Here is a 22302-nt window from a genome sequence, read left to right on the forward strand (position 1 = left end):
TGAAACCAAATCATTATATTTTATAGTCAATCGAAATGTTTTAGGTGTAAATGCACCATGAAGAAAACACTTTGAATGACTTTTCTTTCAAAAGAAAAAGAAAAGCTTTATTTAAAAGTAAAATAATACAGGTCTATGGAAGTTTTCTAGATACTTGTTACTATTATTAATTATTGATATTAATAATTAAACTGAGAACATTGTTTCACTGAGGAAAAGGAGGGAAGAGGAAGAGTACAGTGGAAAATCTAGGTGAAGTCAAAATAAAAGATCAACAAAAATTCATTTATCAAAACAAAACAGTCAAAGGGAAATTCAAAGGATTACCTTGTGGTTTTTTTTTTTTATGTAAGAACTGAAAAATATTTTATTTATAAACCAGGTATGTAACATGACTGATTTACATTAAACTGTTAACCACTTCTCATTGGTATCTTTTTCTTTAAAAAAAAAATATTATGAGTGACCGTTCTCTAGAATTCCAAAGGGGAAACTCATGGCCAATGATGAATCAAGCAAAATCTTCAAATGAGGCCAAGAGAGAACAAGCAAGAAGAACTGGGCTTCCCATCATCCAAAACATATATTAAAGCTGTGTCCCTTCTTTTCAATTCATACTAAACAGCATGATGGACCCATCTATTTTAAGGTAAATGTAAACAACAATTTATAATTTAAAGCCATGGGAAAATCTGACTCCATAGATAAAATCAGAGATATCCTCGAACCTCCCAAGGTGAAAACGTTCTTGGGTAAAATGTCCTGGCAGAAGTCTATCTTGGGGCCGGCAGGACACCTGATGGCGGTTTGTTTAACTGACAGCTGCGTCAAACTCAAATAGAAACAGATCCCTGTGGGCCACATGTTGATTCAAAAAACTACCAATTAACATGATCTCCGTTGTATTATTTATTTATTCTGTTAAACATTTCCCAATTATATTTTAATCTGATTGGCAGGCATTCTAGAATTATGCAAGCCACACGGGCTGTGAGTTTGACACCTAGTAGTTTCATTTTGAATGTCTAAATAAAGATTTTTGTTTATTTATTTTAAGGATGAACTCTCCCCCCCCCATAAAATGGGGGCAACAACTCTGATAATGTCTTTAGCTACTATTTTAGCTCACCTTGAATTAGACTGAAGAGGTTTTAATTTTGGGGTCCACAGATTCCCTCCCACTACTCCCACCCCCAAACCACAGCAGTCCATTGACAGATTAAGGGATGTGTGAACTTGGAAGGGGGGAAAAAAACCCCAAAGCAACTGGCCTCCTTGCTATCCCACACATTCAGCATCGAGGAGGTCTTTTCTCTGGCCATTCCCCACTTCTGTTAAAGCCCAGCATCCTCCGAGTCACCCAGGCATCGAACCTTACAATCATCTTTGCCTCTTCTTTCAACCCCCCTACTCTACAACCCTCCCACATAGTTTCTTGTGATGACTTTTGTGTATATTCCGTTACCACCTTCCTTCAGACCCCATTTCCTCTGCTCTCACCTGGACTCCTGTAACTGTTTCACAAGTGACCTACAGGCCTCCAGTCTCACCTCTCTCCAATTCATCCTCTGGGGGTAGGGTGGGGGTGGGGTTGTCAAAAATAATTCCTAAAGGCACTTGTCTGATCACATCTCCCCTCAGACCTCTAGTGGATTCTTATTAGCATAAGGATATTTCTTAGCATGACCTCTGCTTGTTTGTTGGTTTTTTTGGTTTTGTTTTTTTTTAAGTGAGGCAATTGGGGTTAAGTGACTTGCCCTGGGTCACACAGCTAGTAAGTGTTAAGTGTCTAAGGCCGGATTTGAACTCAGGTCCTCCTGACTCCAGAGCCGGTGCTCTATCCACTGCGCCACCTAGCTGCCCCTTAGCATGACCTCTGAAGCCACAGTCTGACCCCGACTAACTTTTCTGCCCTATTTCTTGTGACTGTCATTCAGGGTTTCTATGTTCTGGTCCATCTGGGCTACCGATCTGTTCCATGAACCTTGATCCTCCATCTTGCATATCCACGCATTCCCGCCAACTGTTCCCTATTGCCTCAACACATTCCCCTCATCTCAATCTCTCAGAATCCTTGCTATCCATCCTTCAAGGTTCAGGTCAGTTTCTGCCTCCTGCAAGAAATCTTTCTATGTCACCACAGTTGGTAGTTCTCTCTCCCTCAACAAAAGTTCTTGAACTATCCATTCCATTATCATAACCAATCTTTCCTCCCCCCACCCACCCCAGAAGATAGCTTCTTGAAAGGAGAACTTGTATTGACTTTTGTAATTCACCTAGTGAATTGCACACAGTAGGTGCTTAATGAACGTGCACCAAATTGATTCAATGACTTGGGCTCCTATAAGCTTTGTTTGCATTTCCTTTATCATTAATAAACTATTAGAGCATAGAGGTTAGGCCCAGAAGACTCTCTGGAAGTGGAGAGAAGATATACTGGTGTTTGGAAATTTTCAATAATAATCTTCAAAGTGAATCATCAGGGGCAGGTAGGTGGCGCAGTGGATAGAGCACCAGCCCTGGATTCAGAAGGACCTGAGTTCAAATCTAGCCTCAGACACTTGACACTTACTAGCTGTGTGACCCTTGGCAGGTCATTTAACCTCCATTGCCCTGCCCCATCCCCCCCAAAAAAGTGAATCATCAAAATGTAAAGAATTGTGAGGTGATTATATTCCCATACACACAGAAGAAAAAAGCATCTATTAAGCACACCTGTTACTGTAGTATAGTGTCTTGCCTTCAAGGAGCCTACATTTCTAAAAATTTAAATATATAATTAATTCGATCTGCCATTTTCAAAACTGTCCTACTTATCTGTGATTCTTTCTGACTTTCTATTCTGTGTATTGTATTATTATTATTTGCAGGGGTGGGGGCGGGCCAATGAGGGTTAAATGACTTGCCCAGGGTCACACAGCTAGTAAGTGTCAAGTGTCTGAGGTCAGATTTGAACTTGGGTCCTCCTGAATCCAGGGCTGGTGCTTTATCCACTGTGCTACCTAGCTGCCCCCTATTCCGTGTGTTCTTTAAAAAAGATGCTTCAATGACTGTTTCCATCCTTTTATTCTATCCCTATCTACACTCTCCCTCCTATCTGCTCCACCCCCCCCAAAAGTAGGGGGGAAAGAAAAACTTTCTTTGTACATGTGTGTACATATATGTATGTGTGTTTACACATATATACATACATATACATACAAAGTCAAGCAAAACAAATATGCACATTGACCATGTCCAGAATAAACATGTCATATTCTGCATCTTGAGACAATGAATGTAGGTAAGTAGTATGATTTATAATGAGTCCTATGGGATTATAACTGGTCACTACATTTCTCAAATTTTAAGGACCTCTGTCAGAAAGACGCTAGGTCATTATTAACCCAACTGCTAAGAAATAAATTTCAGTATACCTTCACTTTAAAAGTTATCCCCCAAAAGGTCTTTGCTTAAAACTATTGCAGATAAATATCCTTGACATAGTTCCTCTTTTGAGGGCCTATTTCCCAGCCTATGGCATTGTGAAACATGACCGAAATGTGATTTCCCCGTTTTTTCCAAATTATGAAAGCATTTTCAACGGGATTTCCTGTTAAAACATTGAACAAAATGATAGTCATTTGATAACCCAGTGAACTGGGATAGATGGTAGGAGTGGATGGCTTGCAATGGCTTCTCCTTGCATAAGATTTTTAAAACTATGATCTTTGAAGCAAAACGGAATTTTATTCCACATTTCATAAAAATGAATAAGAAGTTGAGGAGCTGTGACATAAAACTTAGTTTTAAACCTAATTACCTAGTTGCTCAAGGCCCTAAACTGTCAAACATAATAGAACCCTTCAGAGACCACGCAGTAGGCAGCCGCCTATACCGCTTATACGCCTTGTCCTGCTGAGCATAGTGATCCCCAGGGTTTAAGTAACTTGTGAAGTGCTAAAGTCTCCCTGACATTCTGAGAGGGAACCTGAAACAACACTGAATCAAGCCCAAACATTCTGCTTGTATGAAATGGCACTGGTTCATCATGGTCCAATCCCAGTCCCTTTGCCCTCTCGTGCTGCTGCCAATATCTGCTTCCAAGAATAAAAAATGAAAGGGATTAAGGAGTTCCACATTTCCTTAGACCTTCTGACTTTCCCTTTCCCCTACATAGAAACTTCCTCTTTCCCTGTAAGAGCTCACTAACAGACCTTCCTGTGCTCAAGAGACAATACCTAGTTACCTTTTTGGCGCTTGATGAGACATGAAGGGCAAATTCTGCAAATTTAAGGTTGCCGTAGGCTGAGAAAAGCCCTGAGTTCTCATACACCTCATACACGGTGATAAATGAATGCAGACACAGGAATTCATTGGAACCTGGCAGAGAGCCCTCATTTCTCAGCATAATTCCATGAAGTCAAGTCAACAAACATTAATTAATTACATGCCTATATATGCTGGACACTGCAAAAGTACTGAGTCCACAAAGAAAGGAGTTTACATTTGATTGGAGTGGGGAGATGACATGTACATAAACTGGTCCAGGTCAGGGCAGATGGAGGATAACCCTAAAGAGAAGGCATTAGCAATTGGGAGTGAGAAAGGCTATTACCGAGAATGGGATTTGAATGGAGTCTTGAAGTGAGGCCATGGAATTCAAGGGGCAGAGATGAGAGGGAAAAGGATTCGAAGCATGAGGGATAGCTAAGGCAAAGTAGTGGAGGCAGGGGATGGAGCATTACGGAGCCAGAAAGAGTGAGGAATAAAGCGTAAGAGGACTGGAAACGGAAGAGTCTTGAATACCAGAGAATTTTATGTTTTAAATTGCAGCCAGTAGAGTTCGATGAGTAGGGCAGTAATATGGTCAGACCCAAGCTTTATCAAACTCCCTTAAGGGAATGGACTGGAGTGGGGAGAAATGAGGATAGTTAACAGTGTTCAAACAGTCTAGGTGAGGTTAAGGATCAATTAAAAGGCAACTGCATCAGAGCAGCTAGGTGGCGCAGTGGATAAAGCACCGGCCCTGGATTCAGGAGGGCCTGAGTTCAAATTTGGCCTCAGACACTTGACACTTACTAGCTGTGTGACCCTACGCAAGTCACTTAAGCCTCATTGCCCTGCCCCCCCCCAAAAGGCGACTGCATCAACAGAGCTTGTACCAGGAGGATAACTGTATGAGTGGACAGAATGGGCCATATACAAGAGATACAGTAAAATTTGAGTGAACCAAATATTCAGGGTAGAAACAAGAAGGCTTGACTACAAATGGGATATGTGAAGTGAGCGATGGTGAGGAGTTATAGATGAGACCTAAGTTGTGAGGCTGGGCAGTGGCTGAGAAGATGGTGGTGCCATCAACGGTAATCAGGGAAGTTTAGAAAAGGGAAAAGTTTTGAGGTAATGAGATATTATTGGACAAGCTGAGTTTGAGATGCCTATGGAACTGAAGTCCAAAAGGCATTTAGTGATGTGTGACCATAGTCTGGGGAGAGAGGCTAAGAATCACCTGCACCACACCATCTCCTGCATAGCAATGGTAACTGAACTCATGGGAGCTGATGAGATCATCAAGTGAGATAGGGCCCAGGACAGAATTTACAGGGATGCCCCTGGTGAGTGGGCATGACACAGATGATGAGCCAGCAAAGGTGACAGAAGGAACAATCAGAGAGCTGGGAGGAGAACCAGGAGAGAAGAGAGCCATGAAGACCTAGATCGGAGAGAGGATTCAGGGGGAGAAGGTGATCAACGCTGTCAAACACTGGAGAGAAGTCAAGAAGGATGAGGAAAGGTTGTTAGATGTGGCCACTGAGAGATCATTCTTCCCTTTGAAGAGATCTTGAATGATAAGGCCAGAGCCTTATTACAGATGCTTTAGAACAGAATGAGAGTGTAAACGACTTTAAGGAATTTAGCCAATAAGCAAAGGAGACATGGAACAACACCTGGCAGGGATGGTAAGATCAAGGGAAGGTTTTCGGTGGGATAGGAGAGACGTGGGCAACTTTGTTGGCAGCAGAGAACTAGCCAGTAGAAAAAGAAAGTAAGAGAGAAGGGGGAGGACAGTGAAAAGCCATTTGCCAAAGAATCATGGTCAGCTAGGTGGCACAGTGGATAGGGTGCTGGGTCTGGAGTCAGAAAGACTCATCTTGGGGCAGCTAGGTGGCTTAGTGGATAGAGCACCAGCCCTGGAGTCAGGAGGACCTGAGTTCAAATCTGGCCTCAGACACTTAACACTTACTAGCTGTGTGACCCTGGGCAAGTCACTTAACCCCAATTGCCTCACACACACAAAAAAAGTTAAGATAACAGGAAGACTCATCTTCCTGAGTTCAAGTCTTGCCTCAGACACTAGCTGTGTGACCCTGGGCAAGTCACTTTACAGTGTACCTCAGTTTCCTCATCTGTAAATAATCTGGAGAAGAAAATGGCAACCACTCTAGTATCTGAGTCAAGAAACCCCAAATGAGGGGGTCACAAAGAGTCAGACATGACTGAAATGGCTAACGACAACAACTGTGAGATGCGCTGGGATCACAAGGACACGTAGAGGGGTTAGCTTTGACAAAAAGGAGAACCTCTTCATCTTAGATCCAGGGGAAAGAGGAAAACAGGGGGGAGTATGTTTGAATGATGTGAGATGGGGGGAAAGCGGGAGCTACTGACCAATGGTCTCAGTATGTGGTGAAGTCCTCAGCTGAGAAAGTGAGGTGGTAGGGGATGCCACAGGAGGACTGAGGAGAGAACAAGATGCCATGAAAATTGAGACACTGAATCAATTAGGGAGGAAGTGTTGGGGTGAAAGGGAGGGAATGATATGATGGGAATATATGTTTTCTGCTATCATTTGATTTTTTGTGTATGTTGCATAGAAAGGATAAAGTTGGGGGCAGCTAGATGGCGCAGTGGATAGAGCACCGGCCCTGGAGTCAGGAGTACCTGAGTTCAAATCCGGCCTCAGACACTTAACACTTACTGGCTGTGTGACCCTGGGAAAATCACTTAACCCCAATTGCCTCACTAAAAAAAAATACTGTGTCAGAAAGGATAAAGTTAATTTTAATTTCTGAATGCTATATAGGAAGAAAGGGTTGGTTCAAATGAAAAGGAATTGTACATTAGATTTGGGAAGGGAAAAAATATTACTCAATCTGAGAAACAGGTTGATTTATATGTAAAGATCTCATGAAAGATTCACTTGGGATTAAATCACATAAATTTGTAGTGAGCCCAGTCAGGGAGGTACATTATTTCCTCCAGCCCTGTTCGTGCACAGGATTGGTTGTGAATGAATGAATGAATAAAAAGTTTTGGGGTAGTGTGGGAGAAATGATATAAGAATTAGGATGATACTGGCAGAGTTCTTAAAGACCTCAGCCTTGTGCTGCTACATTTGAACAACTGTTCAGATATTCTCCTTTGTTGACCCCAAATATAAGAGTCAGTTGTTTTTGCACAGTCATTTTACTTGTGTCCCCATGAGCCCATCTGGGATTCCTGGAAAGGATACTGGAATGCTTTGCTATTTCCTTCTACAGCTCATTTTACAGATGAGGAAACTGAGACAAATAGGGTTAAGTAACTGTCTGAGGCTAGATTTGAACTCAGTTCTTCCTGACTCCAGGCCACGTGCTTTATCCACTTTGCCTCCCAACTGCCCCCCTGAGACAAACTAAACTATTGCTAATAAATGATCATATAAGAGCAAAAAGGTTTCAAAATCAGTGACTTCTTGGGATACTGGAAGCACATGGAAAACATAAATAATTCTTCCTATAAGTCATCCAAAGATTTGTCTGTTAAAAAAAAAACATACCAAAAACCAGACCCAGTGACAAGGCCACACATGGTTGCAAATGAGGAAGGAAACCAGTATAAGAAAGCAGACTAAGTTATTTCTTCTCTCACTTCGTTCCCCTCCCTGAAGAAACTGCTTCTGCCTTGTGATGACACACAGCCAAACGACACTCTTTTAAGAAAAAGGTGATTATTTTTTTTCTTAAAACTTGTTTTACAATTAGGAATGTTTATGAAGTATGTCATTTGCTTTAGGGAGAAATGTTACAAACATTAACATTCTACAATCCATGAAGAGAGGTTACCTAAATGTAGCTAGTTTAGAGGAACCTGCATGGATTGCTATCACTGAACAAGTGTCTTTGGGATAGCAGAGAGTTAGTTATTTCTTATAAATGGACTGCACTGACATCTGGCACTGATGAATGTGGGAAGGAGTTATAAAGCCACGATCTAAACAGGAATGATGGAAGAACTAAGCAGCTTGTTCCATTAACTTAAGACATCCCTGCTGCCTGACTAACGACATTTTTTTTTTCCTAGAAAGAACATGTGTTTTGAAGGTGAATATGCACGAGCCCTAGTTTAACAGGTCCTTCATCCGCAAGGCAGTAAATACTCTTAGCAAAGGGCGGCCCATTATGGACATTAGACTTCTGAAATCACAAACTTCTCGTTTCCATTTTGTTGTCCTTACAGCTGACGCAGAGAGCCATGAACGCTACTTTCCTTCAACTCAACAATGGCTCCCTCAACTCCACTGACCGCTGCCCCAGAGACAACCGGATTACTCACTTGATCTTCCCAGCCCTTTACACCACAGTGTTCTTTGCCGGGATGTTTCTGAATAGCATGGCTTTGTGGGTTTTCTTTAAGATTCCCAGCTCGTCCACTTTCATAGTCTACCTTAAAAACACCCTGGTGGCTGATTTGATAATGACTTTGATGCTACCTTTCAAAATTCTCTCGGATGCAAATCTTGGACCCTGGCAAATCCGAGCTTTTGTGTGCCGTTTCTCGGCAGTGATCTTCTACGAGACCATGTACATTGGCATCATCTTACTCGGACTCATTGCCTTTGACCGCTTCCTCAAGATTACCCGGCCCTTTGGGAAATTTTGCGTGCAGAAGCCCATTTTCGCTCAAATTCTTTCCATGCTGGTCTGGTTATTCTTGTTCTTCCTTTCTTTGCCCAATATGATCTTATCTAACAAGGAAGCCACACCACAATCTGTAAAAAAGTGTGCTTCCCTAAAGGGCCCCTGGGGCCTTAAGTGGCACAAAGTCGTCAATTACGTGTGTCAGTTTATCTTCTGGACTGTTTTTTCTTTAATGCTTCTGTTTTATGCAGTGATTGCCAAGAAGGTGTATGAGTCTTTCAGAAAATCCAAAAGCAAAGACACCCAAAGCAACAAAAATCTAGAAGGCAAAGTCTTCGTTGTTGTGGCTGTATTCTTTGTGTGCTTTGCCCCTTTCCATTTCGCAAGAGTCCCCTACACTCAGAGCCAGACCAACAACAGCAAGACAGACTGTGCTGTGCAAAACCAGCTGTACCTAGCCAAGGAAGCCACTCTCTTCTTGGCCACTACCAACATCTGCATGGATCCTCTGATCTACATCTTCTTATGTAAGAAATTCACAGAGAGGCTGCCCTGTGTGAGGAAAATGCAAAGGACGAACCAAGAAAACCACAGCAGTCAAACTGATAACATAACTTTAAGTGGACAGGTTTTGTGAGTAACCCCCATTAAGCGTGTGGGCTTGGAAGAGATGTTGTTTTGCCTACTTTGGTTGGGGAAAGGGAATCTGAGCACTAAAAGAAAGGGTTGGAGAGTGGTGGGAGAAGGGAATGATATGACTGGAATGTCCGTGTTATGGGATTACTTGTTTTTCATGCATGTTGCAGAGAAAGGGCAAAGTTAAATTTAATTTCTGAATGCGACATGGGAAGAAACAGTGATTTAAATGAAAAGGAATTGTTCATTAGACTTGGGAAAGAAGAAAAGTTACTCCATCTGAGAAAGGGGCTGATTTATATGAAAAGATCTAGTTTTTTTAAGAGGACAATTTACCACTAGAGATGACTTCCAATTTAAAATAAAACAACACCTTTAAAATGTTGGAGTGGGGGGCTAGTTTGCTACTTTGTTGAGATGTATGCCCCTAGAATGAATAACTTGTTTTCTCTAAAACTTTGAAATTCCCTTGGGGTATTACTTCTCATTAGTGGCACTTCTGGTGAATCCATATGGACCAATGACTCTATTTCTTATCTAAAGTCAGTTCTACTTCTCCCTGTGTCTGCCAGAGTCCAGTGGTATAATCATTTCTCTAAAAGCTCTTTACTCCAGTTCTTTAACAAACATACGTGCTGTCCCCATAACTGAATGCCTGCCCCAATTTTCCTAGTTGTTAAGTGTCTCTTTCCCCAACTCCTCCTCCAGTGACACACACTACCCTGGAGGCCTTGGATAAATCACTTAACCACTTTGGGTCTAGCTTACTTCAGTTATAAAATAGAGGAGATGGCGTTGGTGACTCCCAAAATCCCTTGCATGTCTAGACCTATGACCTTACGATCTGGTTTATAAATCCTTATCTGTGCACATATTTATTTTCCCTCTATTAGACCGTAATCTCCTTGAGGGCAGGAGCAGTTGCTTTGTCATCTTTCTATCCCTAACCTCTAGTACTTTGCATGGATGGAACTGAAATTTTTGAAGAGACCAAATCCTTTATTACTATTGGAATTCACAAAGTGGGGAAATTCTAGATCATGGAATTTTAGTCTCATAGAGGACTTTAGAGATAATTTAGTCCAACCCTGTCATTTTGTAGATGAGGGAAACTGAGGCACCATGAGGTTAAGGGACTTATCCAAGGTTACACAGCCAATATGTAGAAGATTTAGGACTTGGAATTCAGATTCAAAATTCAAAGCTCTTTCCACTACTCCATGGTACTTATTTTATGTTTGCTTTAAAAAAAATAGAAAAATGCCAATGGGCTCTGCTAGAAGCCAACTTCTTAATAGTGACATAGGGATAGTGAGAAAGAAGTTTGTTAGATAGGCCATTCCCAACATCCATGTCTCTAATGGATTATCTAAACTAACCTCTGCTTCTTAGCATCCCCAACTCACTTGAAAGCTCCATTCAGATTTTACCTCCTACAGGAAGCCATCTGATTGCACCTCCCACCCCAATTGTTAGCATTCTCTCCTTCTTCAAATGACCATCCGTGGTGCTCTTGTTATTGTTCAATTCTGTCTGAGTCTTCTTGACCCCATTTGGGGTTTTCTTGACAAAGACACTAGAGTGGTTTGCCATTTCCTTCTCTAGCTCATTTGACAGATGAGGAAACTGAGGCAAACAGGGCTGTGACTTGCCCAGGGTCTCACAACTAGTAAGTGTCTGGGGCTGGATTTGAACTGAAGAAGATGAGTTTTCCTGACTCCAGATCTTTGCATGCTGTATTCTTTGCACTCTCCCTCCCTCCCCACCTCCCAACTCCCCAGAGATTGTAAACTCCTTAAGGTCAGGAACTGCTTTTCATTTTTCCTTTTGTATCTCCAGAACCTAGTGTAATAATGTGTATATAATATTGCTTAATAAAGGATTGCTGACTTGGATTGGATTGGATTGGATTAGTGTCTGATGAGATGCTGCAGAGAAGGAAATGATCAGTAAGCTAGAAAATACCAATCTCTCTCTCGATCCCTCCTTTTCTTTTCCCCACCATCTCTCTCTCTCTCTCTCTCTCTCTCTCTCTCTCTCTCTCTCTCTCTCTCTCTCACTCACTCACTCTCACACACACACACACACACACACACACACACACACACACACACACACACACACACACACACACACACAGATTCCCAGAGTTGGGAGAGACCTTAATTCAAAAAACACACTACTATAACGAATTGTGCCTGGTTGTGAGCCTCAATTTCCTGGTCTACATAATGAGTATAATATGGCATGCCTCCCAGGATAGTGGCAAAAAATCAAATAAGATGTTGGTAAAGTTTATTGCAAATTTTCAGATATTATGAACCTGCCAACTATTATTATTATTATTACTGTTACTATTATTACTATTATTATTATTATAACAACAGTGCATGATACATGTGGTTGTTATTGAATCTCTTCAGTTGTGTCTGACTCTTACTGATCCTGTCTAAGAGTTTTCTTGGCAAAGATACTGGAGTGGTTTTGCCATTTCCTTCTCCAGCTCATTTTACAGATGAGGAAACTAAGGCAAACAGGGTGAAGTGACTCACCCAGGGTCACACAGCTAGTAAGTGTCTGAAGCCAGATTTGAACTCAGAAAAGTAAGTCTTCCTGATTCTGAGCCCTATACCCCATGCAATATGGTGCCATCTTGCTGCCCTATGCATGGCACATAGGAGTCACTTAAGTTTTGTTGACTGATCACTTTTATGAAGGGGAAACTTGAATTTTCCTGGTGGAAAATTTAAAGTTCTCAACTAAGTTATTCATTTGAAAAAAATAACGTAAATATGTGTTGACATACATTGAATGGCCTTGTGGGTGGCACTAGTGGAGATTTGCAGATGATATCATTGATGGAATGTTTCAATGCCATCATGTCAATTTATAAAAGAAGTTTGTTACTTGTCAACTGACTCCATGAGACAGTGCCCCAGTCTTCTTACTTTTTACCTGTTCTCTGCCACCAGCCCACAGAAATGGTGCTGGTCTGGTTGTCCACAGCAATTCAATCAAGATAACTGGGATGAGGTATGGCATTAACAAAGCCTACATTACCTTCCTTTCCCAAGTGCATTACACATTTACTGGTGTGCTACAAATATTACCATAAACAATTAAGTCTGAACCATACTTGTCCAAATAAATGAGCTACCTGGGGTGATGCAACATTATTATCTCATTGGCTACTATCCTCATTTATTTGCTGAACTGAGTCATCTCACTGTATCTCTCCCTTTACCCATGTGCAGAAGTGAGGTACCAGCTTTAATGAGGTACAACTTTTTTTTCTTTTTCTTTTTTTTTTTAGTGAGGCAATTGTGGTTAAGTGACTTGCCCAGGGTCACACAGCTAGTAAGTGTTAAGTGTCTGAGGCTGGATTTGAACTCAGGTCCTCCTGACTCCAGGACCAGTGCTCTATCCACTGCGCCACCTAGCGGCCCCAATGAGGTACAACTTTAATGCATCCATGTAGCATTAGGGAGAAAATTTAAGCATATATGTTATCTAAATACATACTACTTGCACATCTATATTATAGAAATATGTAATATGGTTCTACATAGAATATGATATGATATTTCCATGTAATGTATTAGGCACATCATAGATTTACATATATTATGTGCACATGATAATGCTTAATATTAGTAAACCTATAATGTACACCAAATGTATTTATATATTGTATATAATATATTGTGTAATATTATATATTACATGCGTTATATATAAATATATATCATATGCCTATATAAGTGTATATGTATAACCCTAAATATATATGTATATATAACAAGTGAATGATTCAACATTCTCCCTGACCTAAGTATCTATAAAGCATGCATATTTGGAAATCACCATGTGTTCTATTTCACGCAGGCACAATCGTGTTTAAAATCAAATCAGCATCACAGTATTTTTAAATCAGATTAGGAAAAAATAAGTTGAATGATGGCAGAAACTAGATGAATAGCCAAAGAACCTAAAGATAAAGTATTGAAATGGAATTGTTAATACTTGGCTAGAAGCCTTGTTAAGTTATAATCTGGGATGAAGTAGCTAGGTGGCGCAGTGGATAGAGCACCAGCTGAGGAGTCAGGAGGACCCGAGTTCAAATCCAGCCTCAGACACTTGACACTTGCTAGCCGTGTGACCCTGGGCAAGTCACTTAACCCCAATTGCCTCACCAAAAAGAAAAAAAAAAAAAGGTTATAATCTGGGAAGGATACTTTATGCCCCAAGGAGTCCTTCCTGAATCTTAGAGCCATTTATCCTGTATATATACTCTGTTTGCAGATAGTTGTCTGCCTGATGTCTCTCCCATTAGACCATGAGTTCCTTGGGTGCAGAGACTGTCTTTTGCCTTTCTTTGCATCCCCAGCTCTTAGCACAGCGCCTGGCACAAAGCAAGTACTGAATAGATCAATGCATGTTCGCTTGACCATACCTGGAACATGATTTTATATCATGGAATAAGTTAGTTATTTTTAAAAGCACATTATAATGACTCCAAAGGATGCAGGATGAAAAATGCTATCCACCTGCAGAGAGAGTACTGATGAATTCTGAATATAGACTGAAGCATGCTATGTTTTTACTTTCTTATTTTTCTTAATTTTTTTGTCTGTGTTCTCTTTTGCAACTTGGCTAATATGGAAGTATGTTTTGAATGACTTTACATGTATAACCAATATCAGGTTGCCTTCTCAAGGAGAGGGGAGCGGTAGGAAGGAAGAGAACTTAGAACTCAAAATTTTCTAAAAAAGAATGTTAAAACACGTACATAATTGGTAAATATTTAACAAAATGGGGAAGATACACTATAAATAGGCTTATAGTAGGCTTAAAATTAGGGATCAGTCACCTTTTTGGTTCCTTCCTGTCTCTAGGAGAAGATACAAACCCCTAAGCTTAAATATCAATTTTAATAATAATGTAAAATGTTAAATTTAATAATATTAAAATCTTTGCTAATATTGAAAGTTCTCTGGATTCTGGCTCCCCCTCAATTTTCCACACTTATTTTAGATTCCTCTGCTTCACACATTCAATGCTTCAATTAAACATTCCATCTCTAGTCTCCAGGTTTTGGACAGGCTGCCTGGAATTCACTTCTTGGAATCCTTAGTTTCCTGGGAGGGTCTGTTGGGGTGCCATTTTCTACAGAAAATCTTTCCTGATTTAGAAGTTCTTAACCTCAGATCTAGAACTTTGATAACTGCATTTTTTTTGGGGGGGAGGGCAGGTCAATGAGGGTTAAGTGACTTGCCCATGGTCACACAGCTAATAAGTGTCAAGTGTCTGAGGCTGGATTTGAACTCAAATCCTCCTGAATCCAGGGCCTGTGCTCTATCCACTGTGCCACCCAGCTGCTCCTCGATAACTGCATTTCAATAATAATTAGTTTCCTTTGTAATTCTCCATAGTATTGAAGTTTATGGTTCTGAGAAGAGGTGCACAGGCTTCAGACCAGCAAAGGTCCTGAATATTACAATTCTCTTCCTCCTCAGATTACTTTTCTTTTATTTCTTAATAGAAAGTAAGCACTATGAGGGTAGGGCTGGTTTTGTCTCAGTCTTTGTGTCCCCAGCTGGCACAGTGCATCTGAACACAGCACGCTGTTCATTTTTATGCAATGAATTGATTTTCCCAACATGACCTGATGATTTCCCTAAGCCATGTGTGTTTTTTGCTTTTCAGTGATTCAGCCAGCACTGGTTTAGAGCTGCCCATCTGTAAAAACAGCATAGTGTCCCTTGGCTATGAAATGACTTAGAGAAGAAGAATGAAAGCTAAAAAAAGGTGCTTCCCCTAGGTAGCAAAAAGAGAGACACCCCCCCACCCCCCCACCCCCATCTGCTCCTGTAGGTAGTAAACAGCAACAGGAAAATCGCTTCAATGGAAAATCCTACCCAAATCAGACTAAATAACCAAAAGATGCTCTGAGCATCAAGGGTGTACTCTGGAAGGTACATGTGGAAGACTGTCAAAATGAGAAGGAACAAAGCATACACATAGAAAAGTTTGTATTTTTTCAGGACCTTTCTATGCAGTCTAGAAATTAAGGGAGCATTTTAAGGAAACTTTAAGGGGCAAATATTTTTCTAAAAGAAAAAAAGGAGGAAAAAAATAGCAATAATGATCAATAGACTGAAAAAAAATCTCAAAATATCTCCAAGGGCACCTTCCCTCCCCCTCCCCCTTTGCAAAGCAGTATGGGAGTGGGAGGGTGGGGTTGTCTTATATTTCTTCTCTGAGAGAAGGGGAATGAATAGAAGGGCTATGTAAAAACAAAAAAAAATATTTCAACAAAATATATTTTTAAAAAAACTAACAAAAATGCTCTATCTTACTTAGCTTGCTAATTCCCTCTCCCACCCCCAAACTTAGTCAACTGTAATATAGACTCATCAAGAAAGCTGATGCTTGAGAGGCTGAAAAAATATTAATTTTAACATATATTTCATGTTTCAAGTTGTCCCTTCTTTGAAGATGTATTTGTTGAATGTCAATCAGAGAAGTAGGCAAAGTCCTGATACCCATGCACAGGGTTTTATTTTTTTCCCCAAGTCTTTGCTAAGATTTTACTGAGGGGTTTAGAATTACACTTATACTTTATCAAGCATCATACTCTCACAACACCCTAGACTCATATGTTCAAAGCACCCACAGATGCTTAGGGTCCTGTTGATTGATAGTGCCCTGTGCTTGCGGAATTACTTAAAATCCCTGGCAGTAAATGCCTATAGGGACCCAGTTAAAATGAGCAGGGCCAGCTAGGTGGTGCAGCGGATAGAGTATTAGGTCTGGAATCAGGAAGACGCACCTTCCTGAGTTCTAATCTGGCCTCGGACATTTACTAGCTGTCTGAGCCTAGTAGGTAAGTCACTTCACCCTGTTTGCCTCAGTTTTCTCATCTGTACAATGAGCTGGAGAAGGAAATAGTAATCCATTCCAGTATCCTTGCTAAGAAAACCCCAAATGCAATAATGAATAGTCAGACATGACTGAAACGTCTGAACAACAAAGTGAATGGGATGATGGCCAGGTATGGTGGGGCACATCGTGATTTCCTGATCCTGGGGAGACCGAGAGAGTTTTAAGCTGTAAGCCCATAGGGTGTCCACACTGAGACCGGCATCAATAGGGTGAGCTTCTGGGAAGTGGAGTTAGCAGACTGCCCAAGGAGGGGATGAATCGGACCAGGTCAGACAGGGAGCAAGTTGGTTGGAGTTTTTGTGCTGACCAGCACTGAGGTCGGGACCAGGAGGAATGGTCATTGTATATACAGCCTAGGCAAGACAGGACTAGCCTCCAAAAAAACCAAACCTAAAACTAAACAAAACTAAAGCATGCCAAGACAAACCAAACAGAGCAATAAATAAACAATTTTATTTTCAATGGCATGGGATGACTCTGCTCAGTTCACTTCTAGCTCTAAGCAAATCAACCCTTCTTATAGGGACTATAATAAACTCATTTTATCTTCCTGTAAAAAAAAAAGAAGTCTGGTTCAACCTATCTACAGAGAGGGGAAAAAAGCTATAGATTCAGTAATAAATACACTGTAAAGTAAGCTTTACACAGGCTCTTAAGAACAGAAACTACAGTTACCCGCTTTGGTACCACTTAGTAACTCGTCGACATGCTCCACTTTTCATAGGCATAATAAATAGTAAAACAAAAATTACAAGGTTGGGCGTAACCCTAGCATAACCGAGCTTAAGTCTTATTAAAAAAGGAGCATGTTAACCTTTTATAGAAGTCTATGTGTGCTTTTTAAGCTTCCATCATCTTAATATAGGGATCCAGAGAGAATGAAGGCTAAAAAGAGAACAAAATTAATGAGGAAAAGAAAAATACCAAAAGGAAGGAGAGAGAAAAGAGGAGAAGCTGGAATTATTTTAAGTGGGTTTGGGAAAACAAAATCTTTTTATTTTTTTATTTTTTTGGCGGATGGGGCAATGAAGGTTAAGTGACTCACCCCAGGGTCACACAGCTAGTATCAAGTACCTGAGGCTGCATTTGAACTCAGGTCCTCCTATATCCAGGGCCAGTGCTTTATCCACTGCGCCACCTAGCTATGCCCCCCCCCCAATATTTTACAACCTGGAAAGACTTACATGATGCATAGTGAAGTGAACAGAATCAGGAGAACATTGTACACAGTGACAGCTATACTGTACTGTCAATGAAGAATTATGAATGCCTTAGCTAGTCTCAGCAATAAAACAATCTAAGACAATCCCAAGGGACTAATGATAGAGCATACTATCCACCTTTGGAGAAAGAACTTATATTGACTGAATACAGACTGAAGCATGCTATTTTTTCACTTTCATTCTTTTGTTTTTTTCTTTTTATTCAAGTCTTCTTGTACAAAATGACTAATATAGAAATGTTTTACATAATTGCACATGTACGACCTATAGCTGATTGCTTATCATCTCTGGGAGCAGGGAAGAGGAAGGAAGGAGGGAGGGAGGGAGGTATAGAATTTGGAACTCAACACTTAAAATGTTTTAAAAAATGAAATAAGAAGTAGCAGAATCCCCGCCCCCCAAATCTTTTTTACTCAGGCTATTAAGTTTTGCCCCTTCTACAATGAAACTATAGCTACCAGATCACCACCTTTATTCAGACATTTTGATTTGCAGGCACAAAATAATACCCCAAAAAAAGGGTATCTCTCCAATTGTAAATAATTAAGTAAACTGAGCATTAGAAGCATTTCCTAAATAAATAACAATCTCAACATGCGGCAGGAGGGGCAGAGAGGCTACACCATTACAAATTTATTTTTTAAAGTACTGCTTCATTAATTACAAAATCATTTGCTGGGATGGCTGAAATTTATGGACCAACCTTTCTCTCTGCAATATAGCATAGCTTTACATACAGAGCTGTGATCAGAGACTAGAGGCTGTACTCTTATTTTACAAATAAAGAAACTGAGGCCTGGAGGAATTGAGTAAGCTCACCTAGAGTCACCAAGCTACTTAAGTGTCTATGGCACAATTTGAAGCCCGGTCTCTCAAGCACTCTTTCAGCTACAACAAGCTAAGTGTCTCTGAAGTCTGTGTATGGGTTCAGGTGCATCAAGAAATCAACAAGCATTTATTAAGCCCTTGCTGCGTGCCCAGCACTGTTCACAATAGTGAAATAATCTCAGCTCTCATAGAGCTTATATACTATCATGGGAGAAAACATTAAAAATATACACTAAAATACCACAAATATTACAATACATATATACATATACACACACATATATTGTGTATATGTACTATATATACATGTGTATGTATATATACATACATACACGGATGTATATATACATATACATATATGTACATACATATATATGAGGAAAAGTGAACTCTTATCTGAGGAGAAGGGGATCATAGAAGGCCTCACATATAGAAGTTGCTGCTTAAATAGTATTTTGAAGGATTTAAGTGGCATGTGCAAGGAGGGAATGCATTCCAGGCATGGGGAAGGCTGGGAAGGGGGAGGAGTTAGTGCCAAGGAATATATTCCAAAAAACAAAACAAAACAAAACAAAACAAAACAAACAAACAAAAAGGAATATATTCCAAGGCTATGTTGGATTAGTGGTCTTCAATTCTAGTTGGTTAAACTTTAGGCCTTTAACCTTTTCAGTATCACAGACCCCACTGGTAGTCTGACGAAGGTTATAGAATCCTCACAAGAAATGTTTTTGGATGTATAAAATAAGATACATGGACTTATAAAAGAAACTGAAATACAATTATCAAAGAATATACAAAAGATATCATCGGGGGCAGATAGGTGGCGCAGTGGATAAAAGTATCGGCCCTGGATTCTCAGGGGGACCTGAGTTCAAATCCAGCCTCAGACACTTGACACTAGCTGTGTGACCCTGGGCAAGTCACTTAACCCTCACTGCCTTGCCAAAAAAACCCCAAAACAAACAAAAGATATCATCAGGCCTTTCTATTTAATAAGACTGGCATGTAGGAAAATGCTTTTATCGTTAGAGCGCTCTTCGGTACATTCAACATTTATTAATTAGCCCTCAGGATGTCCATTTCATTTTCCTAAACATCACAAACAAGCAGTCTGATCCATAGAGACCAACATTCTCAAAGGGGTCAGAATCAGAATACCAATACCTAGGTGGTCGCTGGTGGCCCTCCCATACTCTATACAAAGATATCACAATGTCCTTGACAATAAACTAAATGACCTGATAGTGTCTCACAATTGCCAGGATAATTAAAAGGCTCGAACCAATTAAAGATAATGAAAAGCTCAGAAAGTGGGTACTGAGCATATCTCCAATGGCTTAACACGTAGGGGAAAATGGCAGAAGAAAGAGATGACCCAAAGATGTATTAGAAATAATTACAGAAAGGCAGTGGAATACAGTGGAAAGTGTGTTGGCTTTGCAGCCAAAGGGACCTGGGTTGATTTAAATCCTGACTCTATCACTTACTACCTACATGGGAAATCTCTTGGAGGTTGTTCTTCAAAATGTGGGAATTGGACTGGATGACCTGCAAGGCCCCTTTCAGCTCTAGGCCAATGTTCCTGTTATTCTGTCTTGAAAAGCCTTGTCTTTGTTGTTGTAACACGCCTGAGGTCGGCGTAGACAAGACAGACAGACCTCTTCGTGTTATGGCACAGTTAGGTCTATGCTTGTCTTGAAGTGTGTGGTAGTGAGTCAACCTACCAGGGAAAGTTTTTTTCCCACTTCCTTATAATGCAAAGTTTCATTTTCTCTTCAAAGAAACAGATTTTCTGGACTTTTAAAATATATGGATTTTTTAAAAAAGCCACAATCCTTTCAACTAACAAACATAGTCAAGCTAAACAAATACACATATTTTCCTCATCTGAAAATGTATGTCATGAGCCCATTCCCCACCCCAACAGCCCCAATCAAGAGGTAAGTGTAGTGTCAGGCTCCCATATCAGATCTCTGGAATGATGCCAACTTCCTTCTTCACAGATGGTAAATTGATTTGCTCCAGGTCACCCAGCTAATATGTATTACTATGTCTTTAACACACCACTTCATAGCAGAACCAGAGACACCAAAGACCTCTGAATCGCACCTCCTCCCCTCCGCCCCAACCATGTTTAAAGTGGAGACATCTTTGTACTTCAAAAGGAGCAGGTCCCAAAGTGAGATTTTGAGCTATCATTGCTGTGTCAAATCCAGCACGGAATCCTCGCCAGGACCACTACCCCCTCTCGGAAACTGTGCTTGGCAAACTTCTGACTGCTTTGGGACCTTCGCCATCTAGCTCCAACCTCACTCGTAGGACATTCCTGCCAGACTGAACTACTGTCTGTTCCTTCTCCCATTCATTCACTGAAGCAGGTTCCAGTTCCAACTCTCTGGGTTCATTCTCCCTCTCGTAATCCTCATCTTCCCTTAAGGCTCTGCTCAGCAATCAGCCATCCCTGTGAACACTGGCCAGTTGGTAGTGTTCTCCCCTATCAAATTACCTCCTCCTTCTATTCATCTGCAAATACGTTGTATACCCCTTGTCCCTGATGAAAGATAAGGTCCTGGGCAGAAGCAGAAGCACTGTTTTATTTTCTCTTTACCCCCTCAACACCTCCCCAACATGATCAGTGCATGTAATGGGCACTTAATAAGTAGTTATTGAGTTGAACTTGATTCTGTTACATACCAGAGACTAAATTCAGCATGACATGATCACACCACAGCAGAATGTATTCAAGGAAGTTTAGAAATTTCAACAGCACTGCCTATTGTGTCCAGGAGGCTGACAGATATTAAATATAAATTTGGAGTTAATAATGAACGGCCAAACCTGATTCTCTTTAAAAGCTTCCCTGAATTTAACAGTATTGGGCCTCAAGATAATTATGAAAAAGAAGTCATCCATGTTCTTATGATTTGTAAGAATTGATTTAACATCACCAGGGCGGGGAAAAAAAGAAGTAGGTTTTCTCTTTCAATAATAATAAAGTTATAGTTTGGTTTGGGGCTGTTCTTTTCATCTAAGCAGTGCGATTCTTTCGTGACTCAACGTGCAGTGCTTTTTTTTTTTTAATAACATTGGATAAGATCAGCTTTAACAAGCTTCAACTTGACGACTAGCAAGGTATGATTAATACATTATGACTTTCTTAGATGAACTTTTTTCATGACTTGGCTTCATTGGCAATGAAAGCTAAGTTTCATGCTACACAAAGTATAATTTTGTCCAGCTTAATCAAATGTATTTGCTTACCAGATTGCTAAAGTAACCAAAATTCAGTTCAATACAATAGGCGGTCCCTATTTCTATCAGTCCCTACTTCTACCAAAGTATTATCTCAACATACATAATAGTGTTTGAAAGTTCACTATTGGAAATGTCATCCTTTGGTTTATGATCCTATCCACTATCAAAATGCAAATGAAGGGGAGGATGCTATTCATACCTAAATGTGAATGAGTATATCAAACTCTTACTTGGAAGAACTGGTTTTGATAGAGTGAGACATGGATATATTTGGAAGACACTGAACACTGAGGCAAAAATGGAGAAAATAAAGGTGAGTCTGGGGGCCCCACTAGGACTACTTCCCAATTTTGCCAAGGGATGTCTAGGGGTACTTGGTGTCACCTTTCTCTAATAAATTGGCAATAATAAGGTTTCCAGAGCTTTGTGAAGATAATGAATCAGACCACACAGCAAGAATCTACAAAAATAAACAAAACAAAACTTCATGTATGGAAATGGATGTGCTCCATCTTATAGCTCTGAATAAG

General features: G+C 40.4%; 2 protein-coding genes across 4 annotated transcripts in view; one reads left to right on the forward strand and one right to left on the reverse strand.

Annotated features, from left to right (window-relative positions):
• Positions 1-22302, reverse strand: part of MED12L (mediator complex subunit 12L) — a 389065-nt gene that overhangs the window by 117681 nt on the left and 249082 nt on the right.
• P2RY13 (purinergic receptor P2Y13) lies at positions 535-11407 on the forward strand. Of its 3 annotated transcripts, none has more exons than XM_043991444.1 (2): positions 535-649; positions 8482-11407. In XM_043991444.1, the coding sequence occupies exon 2, from the start codon at positions 8497-8499 to the stop codon at positions 9517-9519; it is 1023 nt and encodes a 340-aa protein (XP_043847379.1). In that variant the 5' UTR covers positions 535-649; positions 8482-8496; the 3' UTR covers positions 9520-11407. The 3 variants fall into 3 exon arrangements, with proteins under 3 accessions (XP_043847379.1, XP_043847378.1, XP_043847377.1); XM_043991443.1 differs by lacking the exon at positions 535-649 and adding an exon at positions 1986-2099; XM_043991442.1 differs by lacking the exon at positions 535-649 and adding an exon at positions 7901-7968.

Source organism: Dromiciops gliroides, chromosome 3 (genome assembly GCF_019393635.1).
Source record: "Dromiciops gliroides isolate mDroGli1 chromosome 3, mDroGli1.pri, whole genome shotgun sequence".
Lineage (NCBI taxonomy): Eukaryota > Metazoa > Chordata > Mammalia > Microbiotheria > Microbiotheriidae > Dromiciops > Dromiciops gliroides.

Excerpts from the sequence above, each read along its gene's own strand:
- P2RY13 (XM_043991444.1), top strand. The coding sequence starts at position 8,497 with ATGAACGCTACTTTCCTTCAACTCAACAATGGCTCCCTCAACTCCACT.